The following is a 12,459-nucleotide window of genomic DNA, read 5'->3' as shown; positions in this document are numbered from 1 at the left end:
GTCACGGTGTACATCTCCGATTTGGCACTCCGGTCTGCCTAAGAAGTTAAGTGACAAAATTGAGAAAGTCCAAAGAAGAGCCCTGCGCGTCATCCTGGGTGCTGAATTCACACCATACACCGCCGCTTCCTCTCATTTGGGGCTGCCAACCCTCAGCTCTCGACGTAGAACTCTGACAGAGTCGTTTGCTAAGTAGCTTGTTCGATTAGGCCAATTCCAGCACCTACATGTACTTCCACCAACTAATGGAAACATCAATGGCCGGCAAACCCGGTCGTCACATAAACTTGACCTTCAACATGGCCGAACTGACCGGTATATGAACAGTGTGTTACCATACATGATCCGTCCTCTGAACACCTAAGAAGCCGGAACTGTCGACTGGGACGCTAGCAGATCTATTAGTTAGCGTATGGCTGAGGGCTCATTCTTTAGGCGAATATATGTTCAGTAGTGCTGCAGAAAAAAGTCTACTTAGTATTTCTATCGCCGTAGTGAATGTGAGCTTTTCAATGACTCTATGTGTTACACGGATCAATAGTAGTGTATTTCTTGTATAACAAAGACTTACAACCCAGAGAGTTATGTACTTAACATTCAATTTTACCCTGTGGATTGTCGTATTTTAATATGTATTTTTTAAAGGAATATTTGCGGATGATTTTAAGCTAAGCCTAGTTGTTTTAAGCTATGTTGATATGTAATAATGTGTCTCGCAATTCAGCTTCATGGCTGCTAACAGATCAATCAATAAACCAGTCTTATCTTATTGATATATCAAACATCGATCATTTGAGTCTGCTAAGATGAACAAGACAACGTACATGTACCCCCTACGAATAAAGACTTGTTGTTTGTTTGATACACTGTGGTCTGTGGTTCAATTATCAACACCAGCTTTGTAGTCCTGTGGTCAGGCTGCCAGCATGTTTTTGGTTGGATTTTTTGTCTTTTTTTTCGCCCACGCACATTAGTTTTAGGGTCTCCAGAGGATGTCATGTATAGAATTAAGTTGGTGTGGCCTCACGGACACCATCATTGCTTTCTTCGTTTTCTCACAACACTTATCTAGTATGTTTTGTAAAAATGCACCACAGCATCTGCATTGGTTGATGGCGTGGAAGAAATTATAAGCCACGGATGGCATTCTTCTCCCTGAAAAGCGGCTGTCGCCTAGGAGTAGATGAAAAGTTAAAAATCAGCCTAAACCGTAACAATGCAGTTCCGAGAATGTTTAGTTGACTGATGAAGCCAGCTCCCCAGGTCCTCGGACAGTACAGATCAGCTTAGATCGCTCCTGTCACTGCTCTCGTGTAATGTGTAAGGTAGTCTATGCCTGTCGCCAAATTCAATAACATACGTTACCGTTTCAGTAAGACGGTCGTGACATTTAGATTAGCCAGATACAAGACCAGAAATTGTCGTTTCAATGACATTTTACCAATTGTCTGACTTTCTAAAGAAACAAGAAGTTTTATATCCTCACCGTTGATACTTCCTTCGCTATTTACTTGACCTGGTGTAAGAAAGCTTCCCAGTGTCTAAATATCCGTACGCACATCCTCCTACTCTTAAAGGATTTAGTAAAAAAAACTGTAAATTATTCGAAGAAAAACACACAAAGTGTTCTGTTGTAACATCCGTTACCGATACGCCTGCCCATAATGCATAATGATATGTCCAAAAAATAAGCTGTCACTTTAGCAATCATTAATGGAGACCTTTTCTAATAAATAAGGTTGGTTCTCCTGAAAAGAAAAGCTCATCTATTTTTCAAACCGAAAATCGATATTTCAACAATTCACTGAGAAAGAGCCATAGAGGATATAAATCTAGTCGACATTGGTGTAAGCGTTGAGGAATAATTAGCGGGGAACTCCCAATGAAACTAGAAATGTACAAAAACCCGTATACATATTTCATGCGGGTATGATATCTTCGATTTTTTATTGTTTATTGTTACGTTACCGTACCTCTGTATCGACATCACCACAGTTGCTACTGTTGCTGTATAAGTCCGCGGTAATGTTGTCCGGCAGTTTGAACCAGTTCTCACTCTCTGGTGACGCCCTGATTACCATACCCCGCAGACCGGAGCACTCTTGTTTGTGCAATGCCATGTTGTATCCCTCCGCGTTTATCACCACAGGTTCTTGTCCAGTCGTCATCTTGCTGAAGACTGCCGTGGTGCAGCTGCGCAGGGTGGAGAACACACTTGTAGAGGCTGCCCCAGTCTGATGTCACGAAAAAAAAGGCATTAAGTACTACCGGTCTATGTATAATTTAGATAGCAATCTTCGACTCCCTTACGTCGGCTTACCATATGTACAGATGATTTTGAATGAATGCATAGGTTACGTAATGTAACAGTCAATAAAGCAACTGGATAAAGTTGGGAAACGGTCAGACGTTGCGTATCTTATTACCGGGGTGTCCAACCTTCATCGGCGAATGCAAGGGTTATTACTGGCCATTGCTAATATCTACAGGCATTAGAAAGGTATCAAAAGGAATCAAAAAACGTTACTGGTAAGTATTTCCTTGAATGAATATGACTAACGTTGCATCTAGGTCATAACAGTTAACGTTAGGTGGCAAGCGTTAGTAGCTGACTTCAAAACTCATCGGATACGGACTACCGGACCTGTGTGAGCACGGTCCTCTTGCTTGTGTCGTTACCACCACCACGGGCTTCCAAAGATGCCAAAGACGACGCCTGCATGATGTTCACCAAACCTAAATCAAAACAATAGGCACCCTTTGTGGTTATTTGTAGGTGATTCACCCTTCATCTTCAAAATCAAAGTGGAGTCCAATGCGCTTTACAGTAATGTTATTACTTCCGCGAGCGGAGGCATTGTTGTCGGTGTGTCCGTGTTTTGTGTGTGTGTGTGTGTGTGTTGGGCCCCCTGAGAGCTTTTTTTAAACTTCAGGGGCGTTTTTGTTGAAAACTTTCAAAGAGGATGAAAGAAAGGTACTATACAGATTGTTTTTGCCGCCAGGAAGACGTGGTATAGGTTTGACCCCTTAGCAGCTAATTACAGAGCCATTTTTGTTCACAATTTTCGAAGAGGATAAGTAAAAAAATGTAAGACTTTCATGATTTGGGGCATTCAGTTAGCTTAGACAGAAATGTACACAAATAGATGGGTTAGGAGTTTATTTGTTTAATCAATGAAGATATGCTGTAATTCCAGTGTTTTCAGGTACCAATGCAAATGAGGACCTATTTACGTAATTAATTGGAAAATGCCATAATTCATTAGTGGTAAATGTAGGAACTTCATACTTCAGGCAGTTAGAGGTGAATATCACCATGCACGGATTAGGCCAACGTGGAAGTCATTTGCATGATTGATGATGATATGTTAACAAGGAATTTACCAAAGAGAGTACTTCCATACATGCAATATATGTAGTTTGGGCAGAGAAGATCATTAATTGAAATAGATTATGCTAATTACAACATTATTTGCACTATGTATGAGACAAGATAAAACATGAAATTTACAAAAGCACGAGATATCTCACGGACGGTTGAGGTCCCCAAACTCTTTTAGGGTTTCAGCATACAAACAGGACCCCCATGCGCGTGCGTGTCATGTGTGCGGATTTACAGACATCAAACTTTTACTCGCCATTATGATTTGTTCAAAACGTGGAGACTCTCACCCGTGTTTCTGTAGATTTATTCACTTTACTTAAGAAAATAGATGCGTATAAAGATCAGTATAATTGATTGTACCAGTTATGATGAATTTCGCTGCGTTTTCCACCGCGTCCGTGCCGGCACCTTTCTCAGTCCGCTCCACAAGCGTGTCCGTCAAACGAGACAGGGATGCAGCGCCACCTAGCTGTGGGCACATGAAGAACAGGACATGGGGTGTTACCACCTGATCAGAATGTGGTAAAATGTCCTAGTGTTTAACCTCCGTCTGCGATATTACTAGTGCATGGAACAGGTCAGATGTAGACGAACAGTTGTTCTGACCTGTGCTGTTGTTGATAGTTCGTCCTTAGCGGCGCTCACAGCGCTGATGCACGACGCCACCTGCTCCACTGACTCTAACGTGCGGACTGTGTCGGCTGCGTCCGGGATCCACCTCGACAGGAGCTCTTCCCGTATCTGGAATAAACATTTTGTGTTAACATAACCCCAAACACTATCAATACAGTTGGATAATGATCATCGTCCCGCTTTCTATGATAATAATGGTACTGCATAGACTGTTTTATGATGATAACGCACGAAGCACCAACGGTACAAAAGCTGTATCAACAGCGAATGGACTATGTTGCCGGACAGTGGGCCTCGTGAGAATGGGCCGCGCGACAACGGGCCGCGCGAGAATGGGCCGCGCGAGAATGGGCTGTGTCTAGTGTGAAATATGTGACTTCTTTTCAATCAAGTTTTACATCCTTTTGATAGCGTCACAGTCATTTTCTGTAGGGGGCTATAGGATATAAGGCTTATCTGTTTATATTTCAGATATCTCTCGACTAAGATTGAAGGGATACGGGGTATCAACACTGTTGCATTTTGCTTGTGGCTGTTTGCTTGTTTATTTATCTTTTTGGAGGTTAAAGAATAGATGGTCTTGACATTCTTAAGAATTTCTCAACTACAAGATCAAAATATCATTTTTACCGTCTCGTAAGGAAGTAAATGCATACTACATTTCTACAATTTCCATTTGATTGATTTAGTAGGTTTTACTCAGGCGGAAAAGTGAACAGATTGGTAGATCTAGAACTAGCAACTGTAAGAAGAGAAAGGCACAACTTCCATTGACGGCCCTATTTACTTGTACATGAACTCGTCTGCAATTGTAAGAAACAAAAGACGATATGATTTCTAATTGAATACTAGAGACTACACAACGATGCAGATAGTTCAGAAAACACTTTGGTCTATACTGGTAATACTATGATTGACACTTCTCACATATTCTTTTACATTTGAACTGTAAATTGTCTTACTCTACATGAGGACCTTAGAACCTTAGAACCCTTCCCTTCATACCCTGTTTTGTAGTGCAGTGGACGGTCCTGTACAGCTCAAAGGTCATGTCCAAATAAACTGGCCTCCAACAACAATAACAACAGCGAACCATTAAACAAGGAGTGACAACAGACACGGATTCTCACACCTAGGACCCATACATATCCTATGGAGACTACGCGGGTGTACGAGAGCCTGAAGGTAGGTGTACATGTTATCATATTGTTAGTGCAATTTAAAGGATACGAAATACACGAATGCGAGCAGTCAACCGTACTTCCCGACGCTTTTAGATACACACGTTTTGCACGGCTGAAGACATGCTGTCTTTTTTTTACGAAAGCCCGCTACATTCCTTTTCATAGTCATTCCTGTCAATTTCTTTTCTTTTTATCTGCTGAAGGTCAACCTCGCACATTCCGTCTAGCTATAGTGTGAAATATGTGACTTCTTTTCAATCAAGTTTTACATCCTTTTGATAGCGTCACAATTATTTTCTGTAGGGGGCTATAGGATATAAGGCTTATCTGTTTATATTCAATCAAGTTTTACAACCACCAGACAAAAACGCCTAACAACACGTCAAACACCAGCCCGACCTCTACTTGGAGAGTATACGATTATCAATTTGTAGTTTCTCTGACATCACGACAACCCGTTAGATTCTTCAAGCGACAACTTTTATCCTACATGTATTTAGATTGATTTGATGTTCAAGGACTAAATTTAAGGACTGCAAAGAGCCTGCAAAGAGCTGAACTGGATGTATACTAAGTTGATTACACAAAAAGTTCGGAAAACAGTTAAGGCCATGTTGATTTGATTATATGGATGACATCAGCGTGGATCAATTTTCGTCCGTTTCCAAAACAAAATGAATAATCGGGCCATACTGTAAATTGTTCAAAGCAGCTGCAAAATAAAAAAATGCATGCTGTGAATTGCAAAAAGATATTTTGGAAAACGGATAAACTAATATCCAAAGTTAATTCCAAAGAAGGAAGTTTTGAAAGAACAAAAATCAAGAATCGATATTTCGGTATACCATAGTCTGCGTGTTTAGTTTAGTTTTGTTTATCCTTCCTAGATCCTGGTAACGTAGATTTCATAATGAAGGCAACTTTTTTCCCACAAACGTTCTCGCGCGGCCCATTCTTACGCAACAGCTTTTGGACCGTTCGTCCTTCGGTATTATCTGCGTACGCGCGCGTGTATGCGCATTTTGAACTGCGTATGTTTGTGAATGTGTACTACGTTTAGCCCCTTTAACATTTGTTGGTTAAGGTAACGTTTGCAGTCGAAAAAGTAATTTTTTGGTTCGATAATCAGACTGCACAACGGTGCGTTTAAGTAGAAAACAACTTCTTCCCCGCAAACTTTACATAAAAAATGTTTATAAACAACTCATGTGCACATGAACATTCGCAATGCGCGTGTTCGAACAGGATAATTGAATATCTTATGTATAGACTTCCATCGTTGCAAAATAATACATAACATAACATAACAAAACAAAATAGAACAGTACAAAACAGAACAGAACATGCACATTATTATTGTTTTGATGGGGGCAAGTAGCAAACCTTCACGTGGTGCCCCTGTTAATCCGCTTGCGGAAACAAATTGCTACACCTCGCTCTACGCCCCTGTGTCCTTCGGCGGTGGTAAAAGGATAACCCCTCGGCCCCGACGATGAAGTTCAAGGTAACAAGTTTCAACGCAGATGGAATGTCTGCGGCAAAGAGAGACTTACTCTCCCAATTGGGTACGGATGTACTCTGTCTCCAAGAGACACACAAAACAAAGGTCATCTATGCAGATGACCTTTGCTTGGCCACCCAGGCAACAAGCTTCGAGACCATCGAAGTCCGCCTTACGGATGCTCTGAAGACGCTAACGGATTACTACAAAACATGGTTTTTAAACACTAACCCAGGCAAGACCCAGGTCTACACCTTTCATCTAAACAACATAGCTGCATCCAGGAAGCTGAGAATCATGTGGGAAGGGAAAGAACTGGAGAACACACCCTACCTTGTGTACCTTGGTGTTACCCTGGACAGGACCCTGACCTTCAAAGAGCATGTTACCAAGCTCCGGAGGAAAGTGTCCACCCGTAACAACCTCCTTGACAACCTTGCCAACTCCAGATGGGGTGCTGACCCAAAGACCCTCAAGCAGACCGCGCTGGCGCTGTGCTTCTCCACAGCTGAGTACTGCGCTGCAGTATGGGAGAGGTCAGCCCACGCCTCCAAGGTCGATGTGCAGCTCAACAGAACCTGTCGCACCATCACCGGTACTCTGAAAGTAACCCCCCCCCCCACCAGCACTGTACAAGCTTTCAGGTATCTGCCCACCTGGCGTACGCCGAGAAGCCCAAGAACGAATTTAGCGTGACAAGCAGCTGAGTGACCCCAGACACCCACTGTATGGGCACCAGGAGGTCTCCCGACGGCTGAAATCACGCACAGCTTCATGACCGCTGAAGGTCTCGGAGCACTTTCGCCAAACACCTTCAAGTTGGAGTGGTGGAAGGAGAATGACTCCAACAGTAATGAGACCCTACCACCCCCTAGAGCCAGAGCCAAGGTAGCAAGGACCAACAACATGCTGAGATGGGGCAAGGCTTCAGGTGCAGCCTGCGCCTGTGGGGCAGACCCCCAAACTATACAACACCTCCAAGAGAACTGTGAACTTGGCACAACATGCACTGACGACGATCTACGAGAGGCCAACCAGACTGCCCGTCAGTGGATTCAGAAGTGGAGCGACAAGATATGATGATGATGATTGTTTTGATATTGACTACTCTCTCTCCGCAAACAGGGACTGAATTGCAATGAGCTTACAATTGGCGGGGCTAGATCGTAACTTCGCAAGGGTCTGGAGCGGCTGCCATTCGGTGACCATAATACGACAATTGTCCCATGTGCGGTCATAGTCCTGTAGGTTTTGAACCACTCAAATCGGGAAGGACCCCTTCTCTTTTCGATAAGTGTGGGCCGGTGGGTTCTTTAAGGTACTCAAGGTGTGGCTCTCCACAAGCACGGGACCGCCATTTAACGTCCTATCCGTGGGACGTCCCTAACCGAAGCTAGGTACTCATCTACACCTGAGTGAAGAGAGGAAAGTCGTGTAATGTGCCTTTCGACGGGCACAAAATCGGGACTACCAGTGATTTTGAACTCGGAACCTCTCCATTCTGGCCGAAGCATCCTATCGATCACGCCACACGATGCCACGATGCTACATCACATAAGTCGTTAATTACGTACCGTTTCTCGATCCCGCTTGCTGTCCGCCGTCTGTCCCGCTGCTGAGTGTGCGTTCAGAGCGGTTCCTACTGAAGTAGCCAGGGACACCACAGTCTGGATGTCTCCTGTGCTGGCAGACTCACTGATCGTACTCTGGTCTCCCAGGATCAGCTCATTCACCGTGTCAGAGAAGTCGTCTTCCGCAATCTTCATCACCTTATATAGAAGAAAATGTGACGTTTTCTTACATCCTGATTCCTGGCATATATTTTGGGGGTCAAATACATGTTGTCACGCACACAAAACATCTATCTAGGCATGGGATGACATTATATTGGTCTTTTTCAATGAGTTTCAAAGCAGTTTGACTGAAGAATAAAGTTGTCACATAATGTCACAGTTGTTTTTACTGTAAGGAACTAGGTGCTCAGTGTCCTCACAATCAGCAGACTATTTCCACAGTCAGTAAAACCACAGTTGATTTATATTTGTACACACAAAACGTAATAATAATGTTATATTTCTACATATTACAAACTGAGTGTAGCGTTGATCACACAGCTGACTGGTCTTCATATTGACATATGTTCAAATTGACATGGCCTGCATCTGTTTATATCTTTTTGGGTGAACGACTTTAAGAGGAGAGGAGGAAGGAACTGTTCCAATGTTTGTAACCACCGTGATGACAAATCAACTCAGTATAATTCGGAAATTATCTGAGCGACCGAGGTTCAAGGCAGAACACACTAGGAGCCGCGTCTTTAACAGAGCGAACATTACTGCGCTGTCAACCATTCAAATCTACAATAAGCTATATGATAAGATTGAAGAATATGCTCCAGGATATCATGGCACACGTTTACGGAAGGTTTCAGGAACTCTACTTTCTCATGAAATCGATAAGAACAAGAAGGCCAGGCTCATTGGCTTCATGCTCACGAGGTAGAACTTGCGAGGAGCCGCGTCTCTATAAAGCCCCTGTCACACTTGTGCGTATAAGCCATTCCGTGTGAGTTCCGTGTTGAATTTTGACAATACGCAGTTGTACGCTCAAAATATTTTTAGTTTTGCGCGTCGCACATATAGCGTGTGAATAACGAATTCAACGCATGAGACACGTATGATTTGCATATGAAGTGCGCAATAGTGTTATCCTTGCAGCGAATAGCTGCGTATCAGGTGCGTATGCTGAGCGTATTCCGGACGCACACAACGTCTACCGACCGCATGCCTGAAGCACTTCCGACTAATGCCAATCAAATTATGAGCGTTTTTGGTTGCATTGATATTAGTATTTACTTAAACTGTTATGGGAAGACGCCTCCATAACTGACGACAAGTAGGACCTTTTGTAAATATGTAACAGGGACACCAATTTTACTTTTGGAACCCGCCGTGACACTTTGAGCCATTATTTAGCCTGTGAATTTGGTTGCGTTGATATCAGTAGTTACGAAAACTGTTATTATAAGACGCCTCCATAAGTAACGAACGGTAGAACTTTTATGTGTATGTAACATTTGTGTGGGCAATTTCAATGAATATTTAAATAAAAAGTTATGTACACTTTGCTGGCTGTGTTTGTTTCCTCTCTGCCGTTAACTCAATTGAATACCCGACCCGACCAATGAAATACCAAATGTGGAATGTACCCCGGATGTTCGTCGAGTACGCTGTATGCTCGCAATCCGCACGTTTACTGTGCGTTGTTCATACGCTACTGGTACGTACAATGCGCTGCCCGATCGCAGGACGAACGACACTCATTGGTGACGTATATTCTTATTCGCCATACGTTCAATCATCGTGCGTTGTATCTGCGCTGCAAGTACGCGATATGGTCGCTGCGCAGAGATCGTGCGGCAAGAGAAGCGTATTACCGCGTTTGGAGCGCAAACACAAAGCGCGCTCGTACCTTACTCGACCGATGTCGGGCGTTTGAACTGCGTTCTTATAACGTCTGAGCTGCGTGACAGCGTTCGCACGAAAGTTTTCAAAAATATCAGGCGTACTTGGAAGTGCCTTGCGTGTGCCTGCGCACCTACAACTTTCACAACACGATTGAGAAACGCATTAGGTGCGTATTGTGCGCGCGCCGGCGTATGACAAAAATGTTATGGCCCTTAAGGGCCCTGTCACACTTGTGCGTATATTCAAGGGCGCGTGAGTTGCGCATTAACATTTTTTATTTTGAGTGAGGTTTGCGGGGAAAAATTTGTTTTCTACTTTGACCCACCGTTGTACAGGCTAGTGATCGAACCTAAGAAATCACTTCTTCGGCTGCAAACTTAACCTAAATCAGAAACATGTTAATACGCAACTCATGCGGACTCGTATATACGCACAAGTGTGACAGGGGCTTTAGGGCCCGTCACACTTGTGCGTATATTCAAGTGCGTATGGGCTGCGCATCAACACTTCTTTGGTTTAAGTAAAGTTTGAGGGGATAATGCTGTTTTTCACTTTGACCTACCGTTGTGCAGCCTGCTTATCGAACCAATGACTTCTTCGGCTACAAACTTAACCGAAACCAAAACAAGAGTCTGAAGACCCTTATATATGTGTTTTATATAATATTTGTTTTATTTGCCCAAATATTTTTTGTTGTTGCCGCTGGTTTTGTTTTATGTGCAGGAGGGTATCCACATAAAGTATACAGGTTTAGTAGTGTACCCCTTTGTGGTTTGACCACTAGCTGTTGGGACCTGGGGAATTCCTGTCCCAGATTTGAGACTAACAGGTGTGACAGGTGTGAGCTCCCACTAGAATGGAGGTATAGATTTTCCTCATTACTTGTGCAAATTCAGTCCCAATTTGCATAATTTGCACTTCATTGTGTACATCTTTGTCCAACCTACCTAAATATTAAATAACATGAAAATCTGACGCAAACACACACGCAAACACACTCAAAATAAGTTACACTTAAGCTATCCACATATCAAAAAAAGGATAAAGGTTTGGTTGACCACCAGCTGTCGGGCCCCTCGGGAAGTGACCCAGTTTCACTACCAGTAACAGGTGTGCCGCAACATGCAATGGACAAAACTGAAAATATAAATTTTCCTCATTAATTATGCAAATTCAGTCCCAATTTGCATAATTTGCACTTCATTGTGTACATCTCTGTCCAACCTACTAGTATATCAAATAACATGAAAATCGGTCGTTCCTTTCTCCTGTTATTCTCCTTAGAAGATTTTTTTACAAATACGCCATTGCAGTTCCAGTGACACATACCAGGGGGCCCAAAATCGACCTTGACCTTTCTCCTGCCAACACCTACCCACATACCAAATATCATTACAATCCATGTACATGTTCTACATTTATGCTGACTTTAAGCATCCGGTGACACAAACATACACACAAACATGCAAACGCACGCAAAACAGTAAATCCATGAAAAGGCATTTTTTTATGGAGATAATGAAAGCCTTGGTATCTAAAAACAGCACACAAATCTTTAGGATGATTCATAAACTCTAAGTATGATTCATAACCTCTTATTGCTTACAATGCCGTTACAATTTTGACCACGAAATTCCATGATTGCATGGAGAGCGACCGCGCGAGGTAGAATTAACGCACTAGCTGCCTCGTCGTCAAAACAGAGTGAACATTTCCAGTATTCTACCGTCGTGTAATCAACAATTTAAACTACGTATCGATGGAAAGCTAGGGTTTATGGGAATCAGCATATCAATTTTAAGAGGGTTGCTAGTTAATTCTTGGTGCTTACGATGCCGTGACAAAGATGAAGTCCCGTGGTTTCTAAACTTCACTTAAACGAAAGAAATGTTGATGCGCAACTCATACGCACTTGAATATACGCAAAAGGACCCTGTCACACTTGTGTGTATATCATGTCCGTGTGAGTTGCGTATTAACATTTTTGGCATACACAGGCGTACGCACAATACGCAACTAATGCGTATCTCAATCGTTTTGTGAAAGTTGTAGGTACGCTTGATAATTTTGGAACTCCCAAACTTTCGTGCGAACGCTGTTACGCAGCTCAGGCGTTATAAATACGCAGTGCATCCGTCCGACATCGGTCGAGTGTGGGACGAGAGCACTTCATACGCGGTAATACTCTTGCGGCACGAGCTCTGAGCAGCCAACACATAGCGTACTTGCAGCGCAGATACAGCGCACGATGAACGAACATATAACGAATAAAAATATACGTCACGAATA

At 43.0% G+C, this 12,459-nt stretch overlaps 1 protein-coding gene across 1 annotated transcript in view; it reads right to left on the bottom strand.

Moving 5' to 3' along the window:
* LOC136424108 (sperm receptor for egg jelly-like) overlaps positions 1–12,459 on the bottom strand; it is a 56,497-nt gene that overhangs the window by 5,191 nt on the left and 38,847 nt on the right. Inside the window, exons 9-13 of the mRNA XM_066412531.1 lie at positions 8,278–8,472; positions 3,992–4,126; positions 3,746–3,854; positions 2,645–2,736; positions 1,974–2,234 (exon numbers count right to left, since the gene is read on the bottom strand). Of these exons, the coding sequence (XP_066268628.1) occupies positions 1,974–2,234; positions 2,645–2,736; positions 3,746–3,854; positions 3,992–4,126; positions 8,278–8,472 (792 nt within the window). The remainder of the gene's footprint in view (positions 1–1,973; positions 2,235–2,644; positions 2,737–3,745; positions 3,855–3,991; positions 4,127–8,277; positions 8,473–12,459) is intronic.

The sequence above is a fragment of the Branchiostoma lanceolatum genome, chromosome 18 (assembly GCF_035083965.1).
Source record: "Branchiostoma lanceolatum isolate klBraLanc5 chromosome 18, klBraLanc5.hap2, whole genome shotgun sequence".
NCBI lineage: Eukaryota > Metazoa > Chordata > Leptocardii > Amphioxiformes > Branchiostomatidae > Branchiostoma > Branchiostoma lanceolatum.
Note: the sequence above shows the minus strand (reverse complement) of the source record. Positions and strands in the feature narration are given on the sequence as shown.